Source organism: Manis pentadactyla, chromosome 18, assembly GCF_030020395.1.
Source record: "Manis pentadactyla isolate mManPen7 chromosome 18, mManPen7.hap1, whole genome shotgun sequence".
NCBI lineage: Eukaryota > Metazoa > Chordata > Mammalia > Pholidota > Manidae > Manis > Manis pentadactyla.
The window spans coordinates 15,338,691-15,355,345 of record NC_080036.1 but is presented as its reverse complement, the minus strand read 5'-3'; the positions used below and the strand labels follow the sequence as shown (position 1 = coordinate 15,355,345).

General features: G+C 48.6%; 1 protein-coding gene across 5 annotated transcripts in view; it reads left to right on the top strand.

Annotated features, from left to right (window-relative positions):
• OTUD7A (OTU deubiquitinase 7A) overlaps window positions 1–14,960 on the top strand; it is a 344,700-nt gene extending 329,740 nt beyond the window's left edge. For all 5 annotated transcript variants that reach the window (XM_057494657.1, XM_057494658.1, XM_036878692.2 and 2 more), the window contains 3 exons: window positions 9,723–9,837; window positions 9,994–10,078; window positions 12,290–14,960. In XM_057494657.1, coding sequence (XP_057350640.1) covers window positions 9,723–9,837; window positions 9,994–10,078; window positions 12,290–13,723 — 1,634 coding nt within the window. In that variant the 3' untranslated portion in view covers window positions 13,724–14,960. The remainder of the gene's footprint in view (window positions 1–9,722; window positions 9,838–9,993; window positions 10,079–12,289) is intronic.
• Window positions 14,961–16,655: the final 1,695 nt, after the last annotated feature.

Genomic DNA, 16,655 nt, shown 5'->3' with positions numbered 1-16,655 from the left:
TTGCTTAGTGCTTGAATTGTGTAGTGACAAGAGCAGTGTCACCAGGATAGGCAGGAGGGGACGGGCATGACATGGTGCCCTCATGGTGCACCCAGAACCACCCACCTTGGGCCCAATGGGCAACCCCCTGGAGCAGCCTGCTCTCCATGTGTCCAGAGGAATGCACAGCATCTTGGTAACCTAAGGTCCACCAAGAGTTTCCTCTGGAGACATTTTTCTGAAGAAAGCATTGCCCATTTAGAACCCAGTGGAAAGTTAGAGTGTGAGGCTCATCAAACAGGAATCAGCCACTTTCCTTGCACTCATGGTGGGTAAAGGGCTGCCATTGCTCTGCACCTCAAGGGCTTCATGAAGCAACAACTCTTCATTAAGTGAGTCTGGTTTTTCCCAGAAGCCCAAGGATGCAAGGTCCTTACCTAATCAGGGACTCTGCGTCAGGCTAACCAGGGGCTGTTCTCAGACACTTGTGTGTCAGGGCCAAGGTTGTGCTGGGGGCAAGAGCAGAGAGAGAAGGGGGATGACAAAGACTGCCTTTCGCAGGACCCCTGTACCTCATTGCTCAGATCCTGAACGTCTTGAAGCTAGATGCCCTGTCTTATTCATCTTTGTGTCCCTAGCACCAAGACACCTGTCTGGACACATTTAATAAATGTTGAATAAACGAATGAATGAGATTAGATGTTCCCAGTCTACTAATTTCAGATAGTTCAGAGAAATGCAGTGTGACATAGTAGAAGAAAAAAACAAATGTACATTATGGAGTAAGGCAGACCTGTGTTTAAGTCACACTTCAACTTTGGCTTAGACAAGTTACTTATGTACCAGAGCAATTGTTTCCTCTTCTATAAAATTGAAACAAGAATCCTATAACTGATGCTAGAATTGTAAGTAATGAATACAGAACCCATGCCACAGTGCCCAGTATTGATGGAGGATTATAAAATTGATGGAGGATCTATAAAATTGGAACAATAATCCTATAACTAATGTTAGAATTGTAAGTAATGAATACAGAACTCATACCACAGTGCCCAGTATTGATGGAGGATTAGACACATAAATCAGTAGAACAGAATATAGAACCCAGAAATAATCCCGCAAATATGCTCAGCTAGCTTTTGACAAAGAACCAAAATCAATTCAGTGGAGGATGGAGAGTCTTTTTTAACAAATTGTGAAGCAATTGCACATCCATCGGTAAAAATGAACCTGAGCCTTAACCTCATTTATACAAAATTCAAAATGAATCACGGAATAAATATAAAATAAACAAGTATAAAACTTTTCAAAGAAAATTTGGGGACCTAGGGCTGGGTGAAGAGTTCTTAGACATGACACAAAAGCATAATCCAAAAAAGAAAAAGTTGATAAATTGTACCTCTGCCCACCAAAAACAAAAGCACCAACAACTATTAAGAGGATGAAAAAAAAGACAAGCTAGACTGGGAGAAAATACTTGAAAACATCTCAATGAAGGATTTATATCTAAAATATACAAAGAACTGTCAAAACTCAACAGTAAAAACAAAGCCAATGGAAAAAGTCTTGAACAGACCTTTCACCAAAGAGGAGATACAGATGGCAAATGAGCACATGAAGAGATGTTTAGCATTAGAACCAAAATGAGATAATCACTACACGTCTAACAGAATGACTATGATTTTTAAAGTGACAGAGCCGAATGCCTGGCAAGGATAACAGAGCAACCAGATTACTCATCCATTGCTGGTAGGAATGTAAAATGGTACCGCCACCTTGGAAAACAGTTTGGCAGTTTCTTGTAAAACTAAACATCATTTACCTTTTGACCATGCAATTGTGCTCTTAGGTATTTATCCCCGAAAAATGAAGAGTTATGTTCACACAAAAGCCTATATATAAATGTTTATAGAAGTTTTATTTTGTAATAGTCAAAAACAAAACAGTCCAAATGTCTTTCCTGGGTGAAAGGTTAAACTAAGGGTGGTACATCTATACCATGGAGTCCTGCTCACCAATAGAAAGTAATGAATGTGATATCTGCAGTTACTTGGATGGATCTTAGGAAAATTATACTGAATGAAAAAAGCCAATCCTAAAAGATCACATACTGTATGACTTCAGGTGCATAGCCTCCTCATGATGACCAAGCTATGGAGACAGAGAACAGACTATTAATCATGGATCTCCAGAGAAATAGAACCAATAGTCTATATACAGATATATAAAAGAAGAAGATTTATTACAGTAATTGTCTTAGAAAATTACGGAGGCCAGGAAGTCAGTCCCACCATGTGCCTGCCATCTCCAAGGTCAAGAACCAGGAAAGCTAGTGGCGTAATTGAGTCCAAAGGGCCAAGAAGTGGGGGAGGACGGTGTAAGTTCCCATTCCATCCTGAAGGCCTGAGAAACAGTGGTACCAGAGTGCAAGAACAGAAGATGGATGTCCCAGCTCAGGCAAAGAGGGCAAATCCTCATTCCTCTCTCTTTTTGTTCCATTTGGGGCAATGGATTTGATGATGCCTTCCTGTATTGGTGAGGATGGTCTTCTGTACTCGGTCCACCAATTCAAATGCTTATCTCTTCTGGAAATGCCTCACAGACATGCCCAGATATAATGTTTGACTACCTATGTGGGAATCCCTTGTCCCACTCAATTGACATATAAAATTAACCATCACAGTAGTAGACAGGGATTAGGAACAGGAATGAGGTGGCAGAGGGAGGTTTATAAAAAGGTAGCACAAGGAACTCTTGTGGGATGTAACTGTAGTGTATCTTGATGGGGAAAATGACACAAATCTATACATGTGATTAAATTGCATAGAACCATACACACACACACACACACACACACACACAGATGAGTGCATGGAAAATCTATATCCTGGCAATGATATTACACTCCAGTTATGCAAGATGTTAGTAAAGGGGGTGCCTGGGAGATGGGTACACAGAATCTCTGCATTATTTCTTACAGCTGCATGAGACTCTACAATTATCTCACAATGGAAAGTTCATTATTTTTAAATGTGGTCTTAGAATATGTTAAACATGTATTGATTAACATGAATATTAATGGCTTAAGATTATTTAAAAGCCTAGTTTACCATTTCTCCTAACTTCTTAAAAAGGATTTGAGGACAGTGGTTGTTTTTTAAGGATCTTTTCCTAGAACCAGCTTTTGGTTTTAATGATACTTGCCTACTATTTTCTGTTTTGCTTTATTGATTTCTGCTCTTTATTATTTCCCTCCTCTGCTCCTGGCTTTAAGTTTGCTATTATTTCATTTCTTCAGTCAGAAATTTAGATTACAAATTTGGGACTTTTCTTCTTATACAAATGTAAGCATTTTAATGCTGTAAACTTTCCCAAAAGCACTGATTACTACATCACACAAATTTTGGCATGTTGTATTTCCATTTTCATTCTGTTCAAGCTATTTTTAATTCCCTTGAGATTTCCTCTTTAACCCATGGATTATTTAGAACCATATTTTTTAAGTTCCAAATATTGGAGATTCTCCAAATATCTTTCTGTGATAGGTTCATAGTTTTATTTAGTTATGATGTGAGAACAAACTTTTAATGATTTCTATTCTTTGAACTTTGCTAAGATTGACTGATAATATGTTCTGTCTTGGTGAATATTCCATGTGCAAGAACATGTGTTCTGCTATTGTCAGGCTTTCTGTAAATGTCAATTAGTTCAAGTGCTCTGATGATGTAGTTCAGGGCTTTTGTGTCCTTGTTGATTGTCTACTTATTGTCAGTTACTAAGAGAAACGTGGCAAAGTCTCCAACCATAATGGATTTGCCTGTTTCTCCTTTCATTTTTGTATTTGTTTCTTGTATCTGAATTGCTGTCATTAACATATACATGGTAGGATTGTGATCTCTTCTTGGAGAGTTGACCCCTTATCATTATGTAATGTTCCTCTCTCTCTTTCATAACCCTTGTTCTGGAGTCTACTTTGTCTGATATTAATATTGACACTCTAGATTTGTTTTAAGAATACCTTTAAACCTATCTATGTCTTTATATTTGATGGGTCTCTTGTAGTCAGTATAATTAAGTTTTGCTTTTTATCCATTGTGAAAATTTGCCTTACCTGATATTTTTTGACCATTTACATTTAATGCAATTGATGATATGGTTGGATTAAAATCTACCCTCTTGTTAACTCTTTTCTATTTGTTCCATCTGTTCTGTGTTCTTCTCTATATCTTCTTTTGGGTTAATTGAGCTTCTTAATATTTCCATTTTATTTCCACTACTGACTTATTATTATGCCTCTATTTTTAATTTTTAGTGATTTCTCTAGGGCTTATAATAAATATCTTTAGTTAATGAGATCCTCCTTTCAAGTAATGTTCTACTTGATGTGTTGTGCAAGGATCTTATGACTGTATTCTCAACCCCTTCTTCCCATCTTTTGTGCTCTTGTCATCAAGAATTTTTACTTTACATACACTATAGACACAAAATACACTGCTCTTCTCTTTACCTTAGACAGTTATCTCAGAACAAATAAAAGGAAAATGAATTTTATTTTCACATTTATTTATTCTATTTGCATCACTTTTCACTTCTTTATGTAAATCCAACTTTCTTCTGGTAGTATATTTCTTCCCCCTAAAGATTTTCCTTTAATATTTCATAGTGCAGATCTGGAGGCAATGAATTTTCTCATTTTTGTTTCAGAAAGTCTTTATGTTTCCTTCAGGTTTCAGAGGTATTTTTGCTAGGTATAGAATTCTGGGTTAGCATTTTTTATTTCAGCACTTTAAACATGCCAGTCCATTGTCTTCTGACTTGCCTATTTATTATGAAAAGTCTGCTGTAACTCTAATCTTTGTTTCCCTGTATATAAAGTTCCCTTTCTTATGGCTGCCTTCAAGATTTTGCCTTTGGTTTTTAGAAGTTTGAATATGGGATATTATTATTGTTGTTTTCCTCTCTTTTTTCTTCTTAGCTCCTTGGATCTGTTGTAGTGTTTATCATTCATTGTGGAAATGTTTCTCAGCCATTATTTTTTTTAATCTCTCATCTGTGTTGTTTTCTCTTTTCCTTCTGGGATTACACTTACACAGATCTCAGGCTGTCTGATATTGCCCACAGCTATCAGATGTCCTGTTCTTCTCCCATCCCTCTCCCCTACTTTTGTCTCTTTGTTTCAACTTGGGTAGTTTCTATTGAGCTATCTTGATGTTCACAGATTCTTTTCTCAGCTGTGTACAGCTATATAGCAATCAGCCCTTCAAAGTCACTCTTCATCTCTCATGTTTTTTCATTTTTGGCATTTCCATTTGATGCATAAGTTTCTTCTCTCTGCCAAAATTAACCAACAAGTCCTGCATTGTAGCCACCTTTTCTACTAATCTTCAACTCATTAACCCAATTATTCTAAATTACATGGTCTCATAGTTTCAACACCTGTGTCATATCTGGTCTTCTTCTTTCAGCTTGTCTCTTGCCAGTGTGTTGTATTTTCTTGTCTTCCCTTATGCCAGCAGTTTTTTGTTGTAGTTGAAAGCCACGCATCTTGAGTACGACACTAAAGACTGAGGTTTGTCATTTTGAGTCCTAGAACTTGGCATGCCTTTCACCTTGCTAGGTCTTTAGATAGGGTTTGGATCATTCTAGCTGGGATGTGAGCTAGGTTTTGGTTTTGTTGCCTTTCTGGTTACCTTAGTACTTTCAGCCTTCAGATTCCTCTAGTGACAGTTTGTGTTTCTGTGGGGCTGGTTGGCTAGAAGGTTTTTCTCTCTGCTGCTGCACTCTTTGTGCTGCATCGGAGGTTTGCTTCTTTCTCCAAACTCTTGTCCCTCTTCTTACAGTAAACTGCTTTTATTTGAAGCTTGCTGGCCTTGTGGGGAGAGGAGAAAAGGTAATATTTCTGCTATTCTAATTAAGCCTGTGTCTTAGGCACTGTGCCCCTGGATCTGGGGGCTGGGGGTGACTGCCCCCAGCTGCAGTTCTGGGCTCAGCACATATTCCAGCCTGTACCCAAGAGGAGAATAGGTTTTGAATCCTACTTCCTCCTCTCACCCTGAGCTTTATTGGGCAAAGACGCCTGTGCCATAGCCCGACAGCATTTGTTGCCCTGCCCTCTGCAGTTTAAGCGTTTCTTCCTTAGTATAGATTGGAGAGAAAGGTCTGTGAAAGACACCTTCAGAACGCTTGCCAATCTTTTTTGTGAGCACCAGGTTGGTTCTCATGGAGAGGGCTGAGGGGCCTGCAAGTGTCGGCCCTTCTTGGAATGTCCCTCCTATCTGTGGCCCTGGGGTTCTATATTCTTTCCCTAGGCTACACTCATCTTTTACCAATTTGTTAACAATTTTAGCTGAATTACTCTTAAGGGTCTAATTGAGTGTGCCCCAAATAAGGTCATCCATTTCTCCTCAGAGGTGCCTGTCTTTCCTTAGGTTTTGGGTTAGCTAGTTACCCTGTGACTTCTGCTCTCTGAGGGATTAAACTGGTGAATCTGCAGTGTGTCTGGCTTATTGTTATTGTAGTGGTAATAAAATAATGTTGTCCCAGCTTTTTATAAACCAAACAGAAACCAGAAGTCTCCATTCTTTTGTGGAAAGTAAGTACTGAAAATATGTCCAGGCTAGTCTGAGGTGGTGTCTCTACATTTCCAGATTAAAAGATAGGAGAGGGCCTTTTTTCAAAAATTGGCAGGCTTATTTTGAAAAGCATTTGCTGTTCTTGATGGTTGCCACCAGAGGGCGAGCTGCTGCGTCACTACACCTCTCACCAGGTTTCCAACAGGGAACAGTAAATGTGTGAAGTGAGACGCAGAAGCATCCCAAGCAGCTGATACTTCTAGGCAGGGACTGTTCTCAAGGCCTTCCTGACTGGTACAGTTACAGGAAGCTCTTGGGCTCTTGGGCCCTGCAGCCCTGGCCCTCATCCACAGCTATACCCTGCATGGAAGATGCCTTCCTATAGTCCCAGGGAGTCTGGGGCCTTGTACCTTAGAGCCTTTCTCAGTACCTGTCCTTCACCCCACCAAGATCCACACTGAGAGGCTGCCCCTGCTAGATGACCTGGCTCAAGCACCGTCAGGCCATTCCAAACTTCTAACCCAGCTATTGAGGGTAGGAATTTCCTAGGAGTCAGTCAACCAAAATCATAATGACTTAACACAGTAGAAGTTTGGTCCTCATGCAAATAACATCTAAAACAGATGTTCCTGATTGACAAGCAGATCTCCAAGTGGAGAGTCAGGATTGTAGCCCCATCTTCTTCCACAGACCCCAGAATAGGGAAGGGTGTGGGGGAGAAAATGCACCCACTACTAGCCACATGGCCCAGTGCCCCCACAGTACTTCTGCTCACATCTCATGGGTGCAGCCAGACACCTGTTCCCTCCTAAATGCTGGAGGCTGGGGAATGTAGCCGTGGGTAGCAGATACCTCCCAACATCACCTACCCCCTGGGGAGGGGCCGGACAGCCAGACCCAAACAGCCCAAGTTAACACCCACAGTAACTGCTTCGAACAGTAAGTGTTCTAAAACAGTGTTTTCCAAATATGCCTAATTTTGAGAACCACGGAGGATGCTTATTTAAAATATAGTCCTTGGGTCCTTTTCCTGGTCTCTAGGTTGTCCATCGGTGTGGAGCCTTTAGGCATTACAGGGAGCTGTGCTGCCCTAGCAAGTGTCTATGAGAGAGGAATTACCGCCCTGCCCCATGGGTGGGGAGCCAGAACAACCCTATTTTCCTAGTGACTCATGGAACCCTGGGACAGGCTCCTAGTCATGACCCAAGCGAGGTGAGTCCTGAGCCAGCCCTGCAGCCCTTCCCGGGTGTGACTGCGCTGCAGCTCAGCCCTGGGGACAGGGGCCTGTGTGTCATGGCCATGTTAGGGCAGAACCCAGTGGCCTGTGGCTGAAGCAGATGGAGTGCAGGACTCCCCAGTCCCCAAAGAGATTAAATGGAAAACCCTAAGCAAAGCTGTGTTTCCCTTCTGCTGGGAGGGAGGTGGGGGTAGTATTTGCACTCACATTTTCTCTTTAGCAACACTGGAGGGCAGCATTGAGTCAGTGTTTCCAATTTCTTAACAGAAAATCTGTTAATGATATTCAATCCTAGATTTTATTTTTGCATTTGCCTTTTTGTTTTTGCCATGGCACCCTTGCCATGAATCATAGGGAAATGACATCAGGTTCATGGCCAGCACCTAGAGGTCTGGGTGTGTGTGTGTTTGGGGACTGGTGGGAGGAGGTAAACCCAGGGCAGGACAAGAGCCCTCGGCATGCATCCTGGAGTGCCTGGGGGTCTACTGCCCCCAAAGATGGGGCACTTGGTACCAGAGGAAAGCAGCCTGTGGAATGCATCATGTGCCTCTATCAGGGCCATTCAATATCTGGCCTTCAGGGTAGGAGCAGAAGAGAGGCAACTCCTGTGTGGTGCTTTGCACTGGCGTGGGGCAAGGAGTGGGCCTGAAACAGGGAGCCCCCTGCCCAATGACTCTCAGCTCTCAGCCCTGTCAGGGGGGGGCCTGGCCACATCTGCTTCCCAGGCTGCTGGGACAGAGGAGGTGAGAGGCCTGGAGAGACCCCAGCACAATCAGGCTAAAACTTGAAGGTACACTAGGTGCCTGCCCAGCACCCACATATGACCTTTCCCAGCAACTGGGCAGCGGCTCCCCATGCAGCACTTCTGTCTGTCCAGCAAGCCACAGGTAGAAAACCTGGCTCCAGCCAACAAAGCTGCTGCTGGAGCCGCTGGCTGTCGTGGGTGGGGCTCTGAATGGGACCTGCAGGGGCCCTAAGTGGAGTCCACACGCCGCAGCTGCTGCTAAGAGGGCAGAATTGAAGACACCATCTCCCCACTGTTTTTGTCCTTGTCCCTGACAACAGGAGTCAGCCTAGTCACTAGGGAGTTGTTCTCTGGGTCCCACAACAGCTCAGAAGCTCACGGCAGTTCTCAGACGAACCTGTGAACACCTGCCTCCACCCCAGCCTTTCTGAGATGGGCCAAGACTTCCCACAGGCGGTGTGTTCACTCAGGAGTGTTTGTGACGAATCAGCCCCCGGTGAAGTACAGCTGCTCTCTCCTCACTACAGTCTCCACCTACCTGTTACCTCCTCAGACAGCTCCCTGGCCCTCCTGAGAAAGCCTTGCTGTGCTCCCCTCAGCCTGTTTATCCTGCAGGGTGCTTCCCACTACCTGGCACGAGGTGTTGGTTACCTGTTACCCTGTCCCCAGAACAGAATGTGGGTCCGTGGATCCCCCTGCACTGATACAGACTTAATGAATTCACAAATGAGCAGGTCAGCAGGCAGCGCCTCACTTGCCTGATTTGTACATGGGCCCCTCTCTGGGAGGAGAGGGGAGTGCCTGCCCCCGACCCACCACCTTCAAGGTGACCTTGCACAGGGTAATAGCCCAGCCTAGGTCCTTCCTCAGAAGTAACAGGCACAGTAACAGCTTTTTTGTCTTCTGACAGACCCAAATTGTTAGCAGAGTCGAGGTGATGTCTCCAGCTGCTCTTCAATGTCCACAATAAAGACGAAGTATTTTAAACTATCAGTAGGGGTTCTGAAACCTAGGTCTTAACTCTTTTTGCTGGCACAGATCATCTGTGTATATCTCCATTTAGTTTCCTTACCCAGGAAGACACCTGGCCATGGAATGCCCCCTCCTGGCCTCCCTGGAGGGTGCTGGGGCGTGGAGCCTCCTGGTCGCGCGTAGGCCACCTGCACCACGTCTCTCCCTTCTCTTCCAGCTGTGATCCCTCTGACGGATTCGGAGCACAAGTTGCTGCCTCTGCACTTTGCGGTGGACCCCGGGAAAGATTGGGAGTGGGGGAAAGACGACAACGATAACGCCCGGCTGGCCCAGTAAGCCCCCACCCACTCCCCACCCCCACGCCCCAGCGCCCTAAGGGCAGGGCCGCCCCCGCCCCTCCAGGAGGCTGGCGCGCCTGAGGGCGGGGTGCGCGCAGGCGAGCGCGGGCCGGCTGGGGCGCGTTTCACTCGGTGTTCTTCTTTTGCCAGCCTGATCCTGTCGCTAGAAGCCAAGCTGAACCTCCTGCACAGCTATATGAATGTGACGTGGATCCGGATCCCCTCCGAGACCCGGGTGAGCCTGGCGTGCTGCTCCCTGGCCGCTGGCGCGGGGCTGGCAGGGGTGCGTCCTCCGGAAGGCCGAGCTGCGGCGGGTCTCGCCTGCCCGCGCCCGGCTGCGCACCCAACGTCCCGCTCTGGCTCCGGCTCAAATAGTTGGGGTTCACCTGGTGCGTGTGTGTACGTAGGCACGGTCCAGCTCGGGGACTTTACGTCCCCTTGTTTTCTCCAGAAAGGGAGCAATAAACACACCCACTCAGAAGAGAAACTGTAGGCAAGTCACAACACAAAACTGTCTCCGCCGAGATCGGGACACAGCGTGCTGCTGCACGGCGCATTCATGATGAACCGTGTGTGGGGCCCTGGAAGGCCCAGGGAACGGAGAGCGTGAGTCCTTGGCGCCCCCTCGTCTCTCCTCCGGGAGGGCAGTGAGGAGGCACTGCTCGCCCACGCGGCCCCTGCTTCCTGATACTGTGAGGGATTTAAGTATTTGACTAATGTTTTTGTGATCTCCGTAGTGTACAACTAGAGAAAGGAGTTTTTTTTTAATTACAAGTAATTGGTCCTGTCCAGCCATCAGTTCGTGTTGTCCTAAAGTGGGGCTCATAAGGAATGTTTAGGGAGCGAGGAAAGCTAGAGGGAAGACCGACTTTGGCACAGTACCCAGGATATGCCCGGCTCTACTCAGAGTGCTTTCTTACTTTTTACCCGTATGTGATCTTCACTGGGGTCTCTCAGGCACTGATACTGCTGCCCCATTTTACTGATGGTCCAGGGAAAGCTAGTGGCAGTCTAGCTCCAGTTCTCTTAATCACTACACCGCCCTGCCTGTCAATTGCCTGGATAACACCTCCGTGTTGCTGTGGATGTTCTGTCCCGGCACCCACATATGGGGTGAAGGCAGAAGCTCTAGATCTGGGATTAAGAGGCTCTTGCGCTGGGAGACAGCTGTGTGCTGTAACGAGCAGGGCCTCCTGTCAGGCCTTGGTGGCCCCCACATCGGATGCAGGGCAGTGAGCAGACACCCCTGACAGGGGCCCTTCTAGACCTAGAGCACTTGAGCCAGGGCTCCTTGCTCACCCTGCTCCCACCACCAGACCCTCCCAGCACCAAATGCACCTCACTTCTCTGGACTGAACCAGAGTTTGTACCCTTTTAGGTCTCTGACAAACGGTTTGAGACCTCTAGTTTCTTTCAGACCCAGGGCAGGGTAAGAGGGAAGGAAAGAATTTTGTACTGGGAGGTGGTAGGGACTGGTCCCCCGACCCTTGCATCTGGGTGACTTGGTTGGAGGAGGTTCACCCCTCTCTTGAACCTGCTAGGAGAGGGCAAATGCAAGTAAAGTGAGGGAACAATGGGCCTTATCCCAGGCTTCTCTGGAAGCCACAAAAGCCTGTTCAGGCATGAGCCCCACTTCCTGCCAGGCCCAGCCACTGACTTGGGGTTCCCTGGTCTTCGCCCAGTGATGCTCAGAATTCTCTCCTCTCTCGGAGGAACCTCTGTAAGGCAGCAGTACTTACTGCCAGCCCTCCACTCACCCTGTCTCCTTTCTCAGGCACTCCACCTACCCGAGGTGCTGGTCCCAGCCATGTTGCCACACTGACTTTGTCCTCCTGGCTGCCTGACAGTGGGCCTTGTCCAAAGTGTTCACAGATATTTTCCCTCCCCACTCCCAGGAGGCCTTTACTAGGAACGGTAACAGGTTTCCTGCTGAGCCCAGGTCCTATTTCAGAAACCTTCTCAATTTAGCACTCCACACTGCCAATCTGAGAAGCTCCTAGAATAAAGTGATTGATCCTGCTGAATCAAGGGGAGGTTTGTTCCAAGACCCAAAGAACTAGGTTCCAAGGACAAGGTGTCTATTCCCTGCCTGGAGTGAGTAGGTGTGACACTTTGTAGCAGAGTCCCCTGCAGATACAGGTGAAGGGTCACCCTCACCTGAAGGCCGTTATCTCTGCAATGGGGCCAGCTGTGTCTCACAGGGCTATGAGGCCAGTCTGTTTCAGCATGGTGATTCTAAAATGTACAGAGGCTCTAGGGCTCAAAGCCAGGCAGGTTCTGCACATTGCCTGACCCACCGGCAACGTGAGTTCACCAGAGAGGCAATCGGCCCTACGGCATGAAATGGGCGGGGGGCAAGGGATGGCACCAGAGTCTGCATTGGTTCCATAGGGGCACAGCTCATCTCTGACAGCTCGCCTTCCCCGCCCTCCCTCTTCTCCAACAGGCTCCTCTGGCGCAGCCGGAATCCCCAACGGCCTCCGCGGGGGAGGATGTGCAGTCCCTGGCCGACTCCTTGGACTCGGACCGCGACTCGGTGTGCAGCAATTCCAACAGCAATAATGGGAAGAACGGCAAGGACAAGGACAAGGACAAGGAGAAGCAGCGCAAGGAGAAGGATAAGACCCGTGCGGACTCCGTGGCCAACAAGCTGGGCAGCTTAAGCAAGACGCTGGGCATAAAACTGAAGAAAAACATGGGCGGCCTGGGCGGCCTGGTGCACGGCAAGATGGGCCGCGCAAACTCCGCCAACGGCAAGAACGGCGACGCGCCGGAGCGCGGCAAGGAGAAGAAGTCAAAGTCGCGCAAGGGCAGCAAGGAGGAGTCGGGCGCGTCGGCGAGCACGTCGCCGTCGGAGAAGACCACGCCATCGCCCACGGACAAGGCGGCGGGGGCGTCGCCTGCCGACAAGGGTGGCGGGCAGCGGGGCGACGCGTGGAAGTACAGCACGGACGTGAAGCTGAGCCTCAACATCCTGCGCGCCGCCATGCAGGGCGAGCGCAAATTCATCTTCGCCGGCCTCCTGCTCACCAGCCACCGGCACCAGTTCCACGAGGAGATGATCGGCTACTACTTGACCAGCGCGCAGGAGCGCTTCAGCGCCGAGCAGGAGCAGAGGCGCCGCGACGCCGCTGCTGCCGCGGCCGCCGCCAAGCGGCCGCCGCGCAGGCCAGAGGCCGAGGGCACGCCGGGCTCGGAACGCGCCTCGCCGGGCCCGCCGGCCGGGCCGCCCACGCAGCTGGTGCTCAAGCTCAAGGAGCGCCCGAGCCCCGGGCCGGCAGCGGGCGCGCGGGCGGCGCGGGCGGCGGCGGGCGGCGCGGCCTCCCCAGGCCCGGCCGGCGGCGCCCGGCGTGCTGGCGCCAGCGGACCGGTCCCTGGCCGCAGCCCGCCGGCGCCGGCGCGCCAGAGCGTCATCCACGTGCAGGCGGCGGGCGCGCGGGACGATGCGTGCACGCCGGCCGTGGGCGCGCTGCGGCCGTGCGCCACGTACCCGCAGCAGAACCGCTCCCTGTCGTCGCAGAGCTACAGCCCGGCGCGCGCCGCCGCGCTGCGCACCGTCAACACGGTGGAGTCGCTGGCGCGCGCTGTCCCGGGCCCCCTGCCCGGCGCGCCGGGCGCGGCGGGCGCGGCCGAGCACAAGTCGCAGACCTACACCAACGGCTTCGGCGCCGCGCGCGACGGCCTGGAGTTCGCCGACGCCGACGCGCCGGCCGCCCGCTCGAACGGTGAGTGCGGCCGCGGCGGCCCGGGGCCGACGCAGCGGCGCTGCCAGCGCGAGAACTGCGCGTTCTATGGACGCGCCGAGACCGAGCACTACTGCTCGTACTGCTACCGAGAGGAGCTGCGGCGGCGGCGCGAGGCTCGCGGGGCCCGGCCCTGAGGCGGGCGCGGCCAGCTTTTACCATAGGGATTTCTTTTCCATTCTGTCGGTGTCTTTTTTACATGCCCTGGTCAACCGAAAGGCCGGCGACTCCTTTGTCAGTGCTGTGTACGTGTTTGGTCAAACGTTCCTAATGGTGCCTGAACCTACACTGACGCCACTCAGGTAGTAGACGGATAGGAAACAAGTCATACTGTTGGAAGTGGGTGTGCTAGCTAGCATCTGCCTCGTACCTGTGGAAACTCAATAGCCATTGCAAGAGTATTTTTGTTCCTCAATAAGAGAAATAAATAAATTTGCAGCCCTTTGTTTTTAGAAGGGAGTGTTTTACATGCTTTTTTTGTTTTTTTGCTTTTTTTCCTAACCTACGATTGACCTCTTCCACGGAGCGGTCACATGGTCACATGTGTGCAGTCGGTACCACCCAGGGTTTAGAAGCAAACACGCAGCCCGGGACTGCGGTGGCGGCTCTGCAGCGGGCTCCCACCTGCTGCCGCTCCTGGGGCCTTGGAGGAGAGTAGGCGCGTTGTCACCCGCCGACGCTCTGGTGGTCACTGTGGCGCTTTAGGAACATACGGCTCCATCTCATAGGCAAAACCTCCCACAGCCCCCGGCCCGAGCAACATCCACACTGCCATCAAAGCTGCAGGCGCCTGTAGGATGGGCACCGGACAACCTACCTCACAGGCGTGGTGAGGTGTAGTGATGGCTCCAGGTGCCAGGCAGCTCAGGTGACAGGAGCTTTCCAAAGACACCTTGGGTCCAAAAAGCAAGGTTCTGAACTCACTATTTAGAGTGGCCCATGTATGAGCAACAATGACAGCCTGCTCACATTTCTCCTTTGAAGATACTTCCACAGTGAACTGTCGCCAGAGGGCCCCTAGGAAGTGATCATCAGTGCCCCCAAGAGAGGCGGGGAATTGACCCTTTAGTCGCTGTGTAAGCCCCCATTAGGCTGCTTTGAACCCCGGCCTGTGCCTCTTTCCAACGGGAAGGGGCTGACAGACGCCGGGAAAGAAACCCATCCCCACCTACACCTGCATCTGTCTGGGTTCAGCCAGGTAAAGGAGCTCCACTCCCACTGGGGTCCCTTCTGCAGGGCAGGGATGACCCTGCCTTTGGCTCCATACACATTGAGGGGGCAGCTCCTACCCTGAGTGGTCCCTTTTTTGGTGCCTCCTACATTTCTTGAGGAAAAAAAAAAATGTGTCCTTAGCTACCCTGTTTTGAGCAGCAATATGCAGCCTCTTCCTTCTAAGATTACCTCTGGGGAATACCATTCTTGGCCAAGGACACTTGAGTTAAACCTGCCTCGCTAAGGGAAGATCTTATTTCCAAGAGATGCAGATAAGATCCGTAAAATCCTCAATAGAAGAAGGATACTTTAAAACCTGTGAGAACCTTAGAATAGCCTCCTACCAATCCTAAGACAGGAGAAAGCACCCAGCTTTACTGTGGGTGTATCTTCAGAAAATGCAGGAGGTAGACCATCTCGTCATTGGAGCCAGCTTCTCCTTCTCCAGAAAGGATGCTTTTCCCCCTGACATAAAGAGCAGCAAAAAAAAAAAAAAAAATACAGGGAGGGATTTTTTTTTTTACTTGTTTGAAGAATTATAATAAACTAATTTGAGTATCTCCTGTGAGTAATTCTTTTTTATTTTTAATTAGGAGTTTTCAGTAATTTATTCAATTTTGCATAAGTGGTTCCTTAAAATTATTTATTAAATAGAATCTTTAAGAATTTTTTGAAAGTTTTAATTTTCATGCTGAACAATACTTCCAGTGTGTGGTAATTACTAACATCCACGTCCCTCACATTACTGGGGTTTCTTTTACTCAGAAAAAAAAAAAAGTTTTCTAAAAATCTCTCATCGAGAGGGTTTGTGGCAGCTTTTTGGACTGATTCTTCGTGTCATGCTGAGCAACTGCTTTGCCATCCAAAGCTGAGAGGTCATAGGAAGTACTGCTTCACACGGAGACGCCACCTACTGCTCCGTTCCTCACTCTTAGAAGGGGAGACAACCAGCTTTGAACATTCCGAACTAAGCTCATGCACACAAGAAGTCAAGGAGGCATAAGGTAAATTTGTTTATGTTTTTTTAATGTTAAAACAACCAACCAGAAATTTCCAAAACTGGCTATGCACATATTTTACCTTTCTCATGCCCTCTGCCAGGTTTAAAACAAAGGCAAGCTGAGAATAAAAATGGTCTATTATGATGCCAGAGGAAAACCTTCCAAACCAGGCAATGTAATCCATAGGTATTATCCAAAGCTACGGTGACCTATTCTATCTCCTTGAATTTCAAAGTCATCTCTGCCCCATCCGCATCCAACAGATGTGCCATAACTCAGAGCCTGAGATCCGGCTACTGGCCGCCACGTGGCTCTTCCCACCACATGGAAGGCCCCCAACTTCTTGGAGTCCGGAAACAGCTTGACATGCCAAGGCAGCTTTGGGTGCTGCTAGGATACGTACGGCTTAGTCCGCATTGTTTACAAATAGCCATTTCCTTTTGTGAGAGATCCTCTAAACAGTGTTAAGACAGGGAGAGAGCCACAGTCATGCTAAATTTAGTAGTCCAATGTACCACCTTATTCAGAAGAGCTCTTCAGACCTGGTGCGTAGCCAGAGATCTATCAGACCAAATTACTTTATGGCTGAACAGGAACTATTAGAAGCTGCTGTGTTCACATGCTAAGAGGTCCCCTAATGTCCTCTTGTGACTTGGAGTCCCTTTGTGGAGATGCAAAAGAGAAGTGAATTATGATGGCAGATCCTGCCTGTGAGCAGCCTTCTTGTCTGATCTGGCCAAACTTCCCTTTCCCAGAATGTCGGATGTCTCCAAGCTTCAGCAAGTTTCCGGAAGGACCCAACTACTTCTAAGCCCCAGTGGAGGTTATTTTAGTAATTTACTTGACATTTCCCACA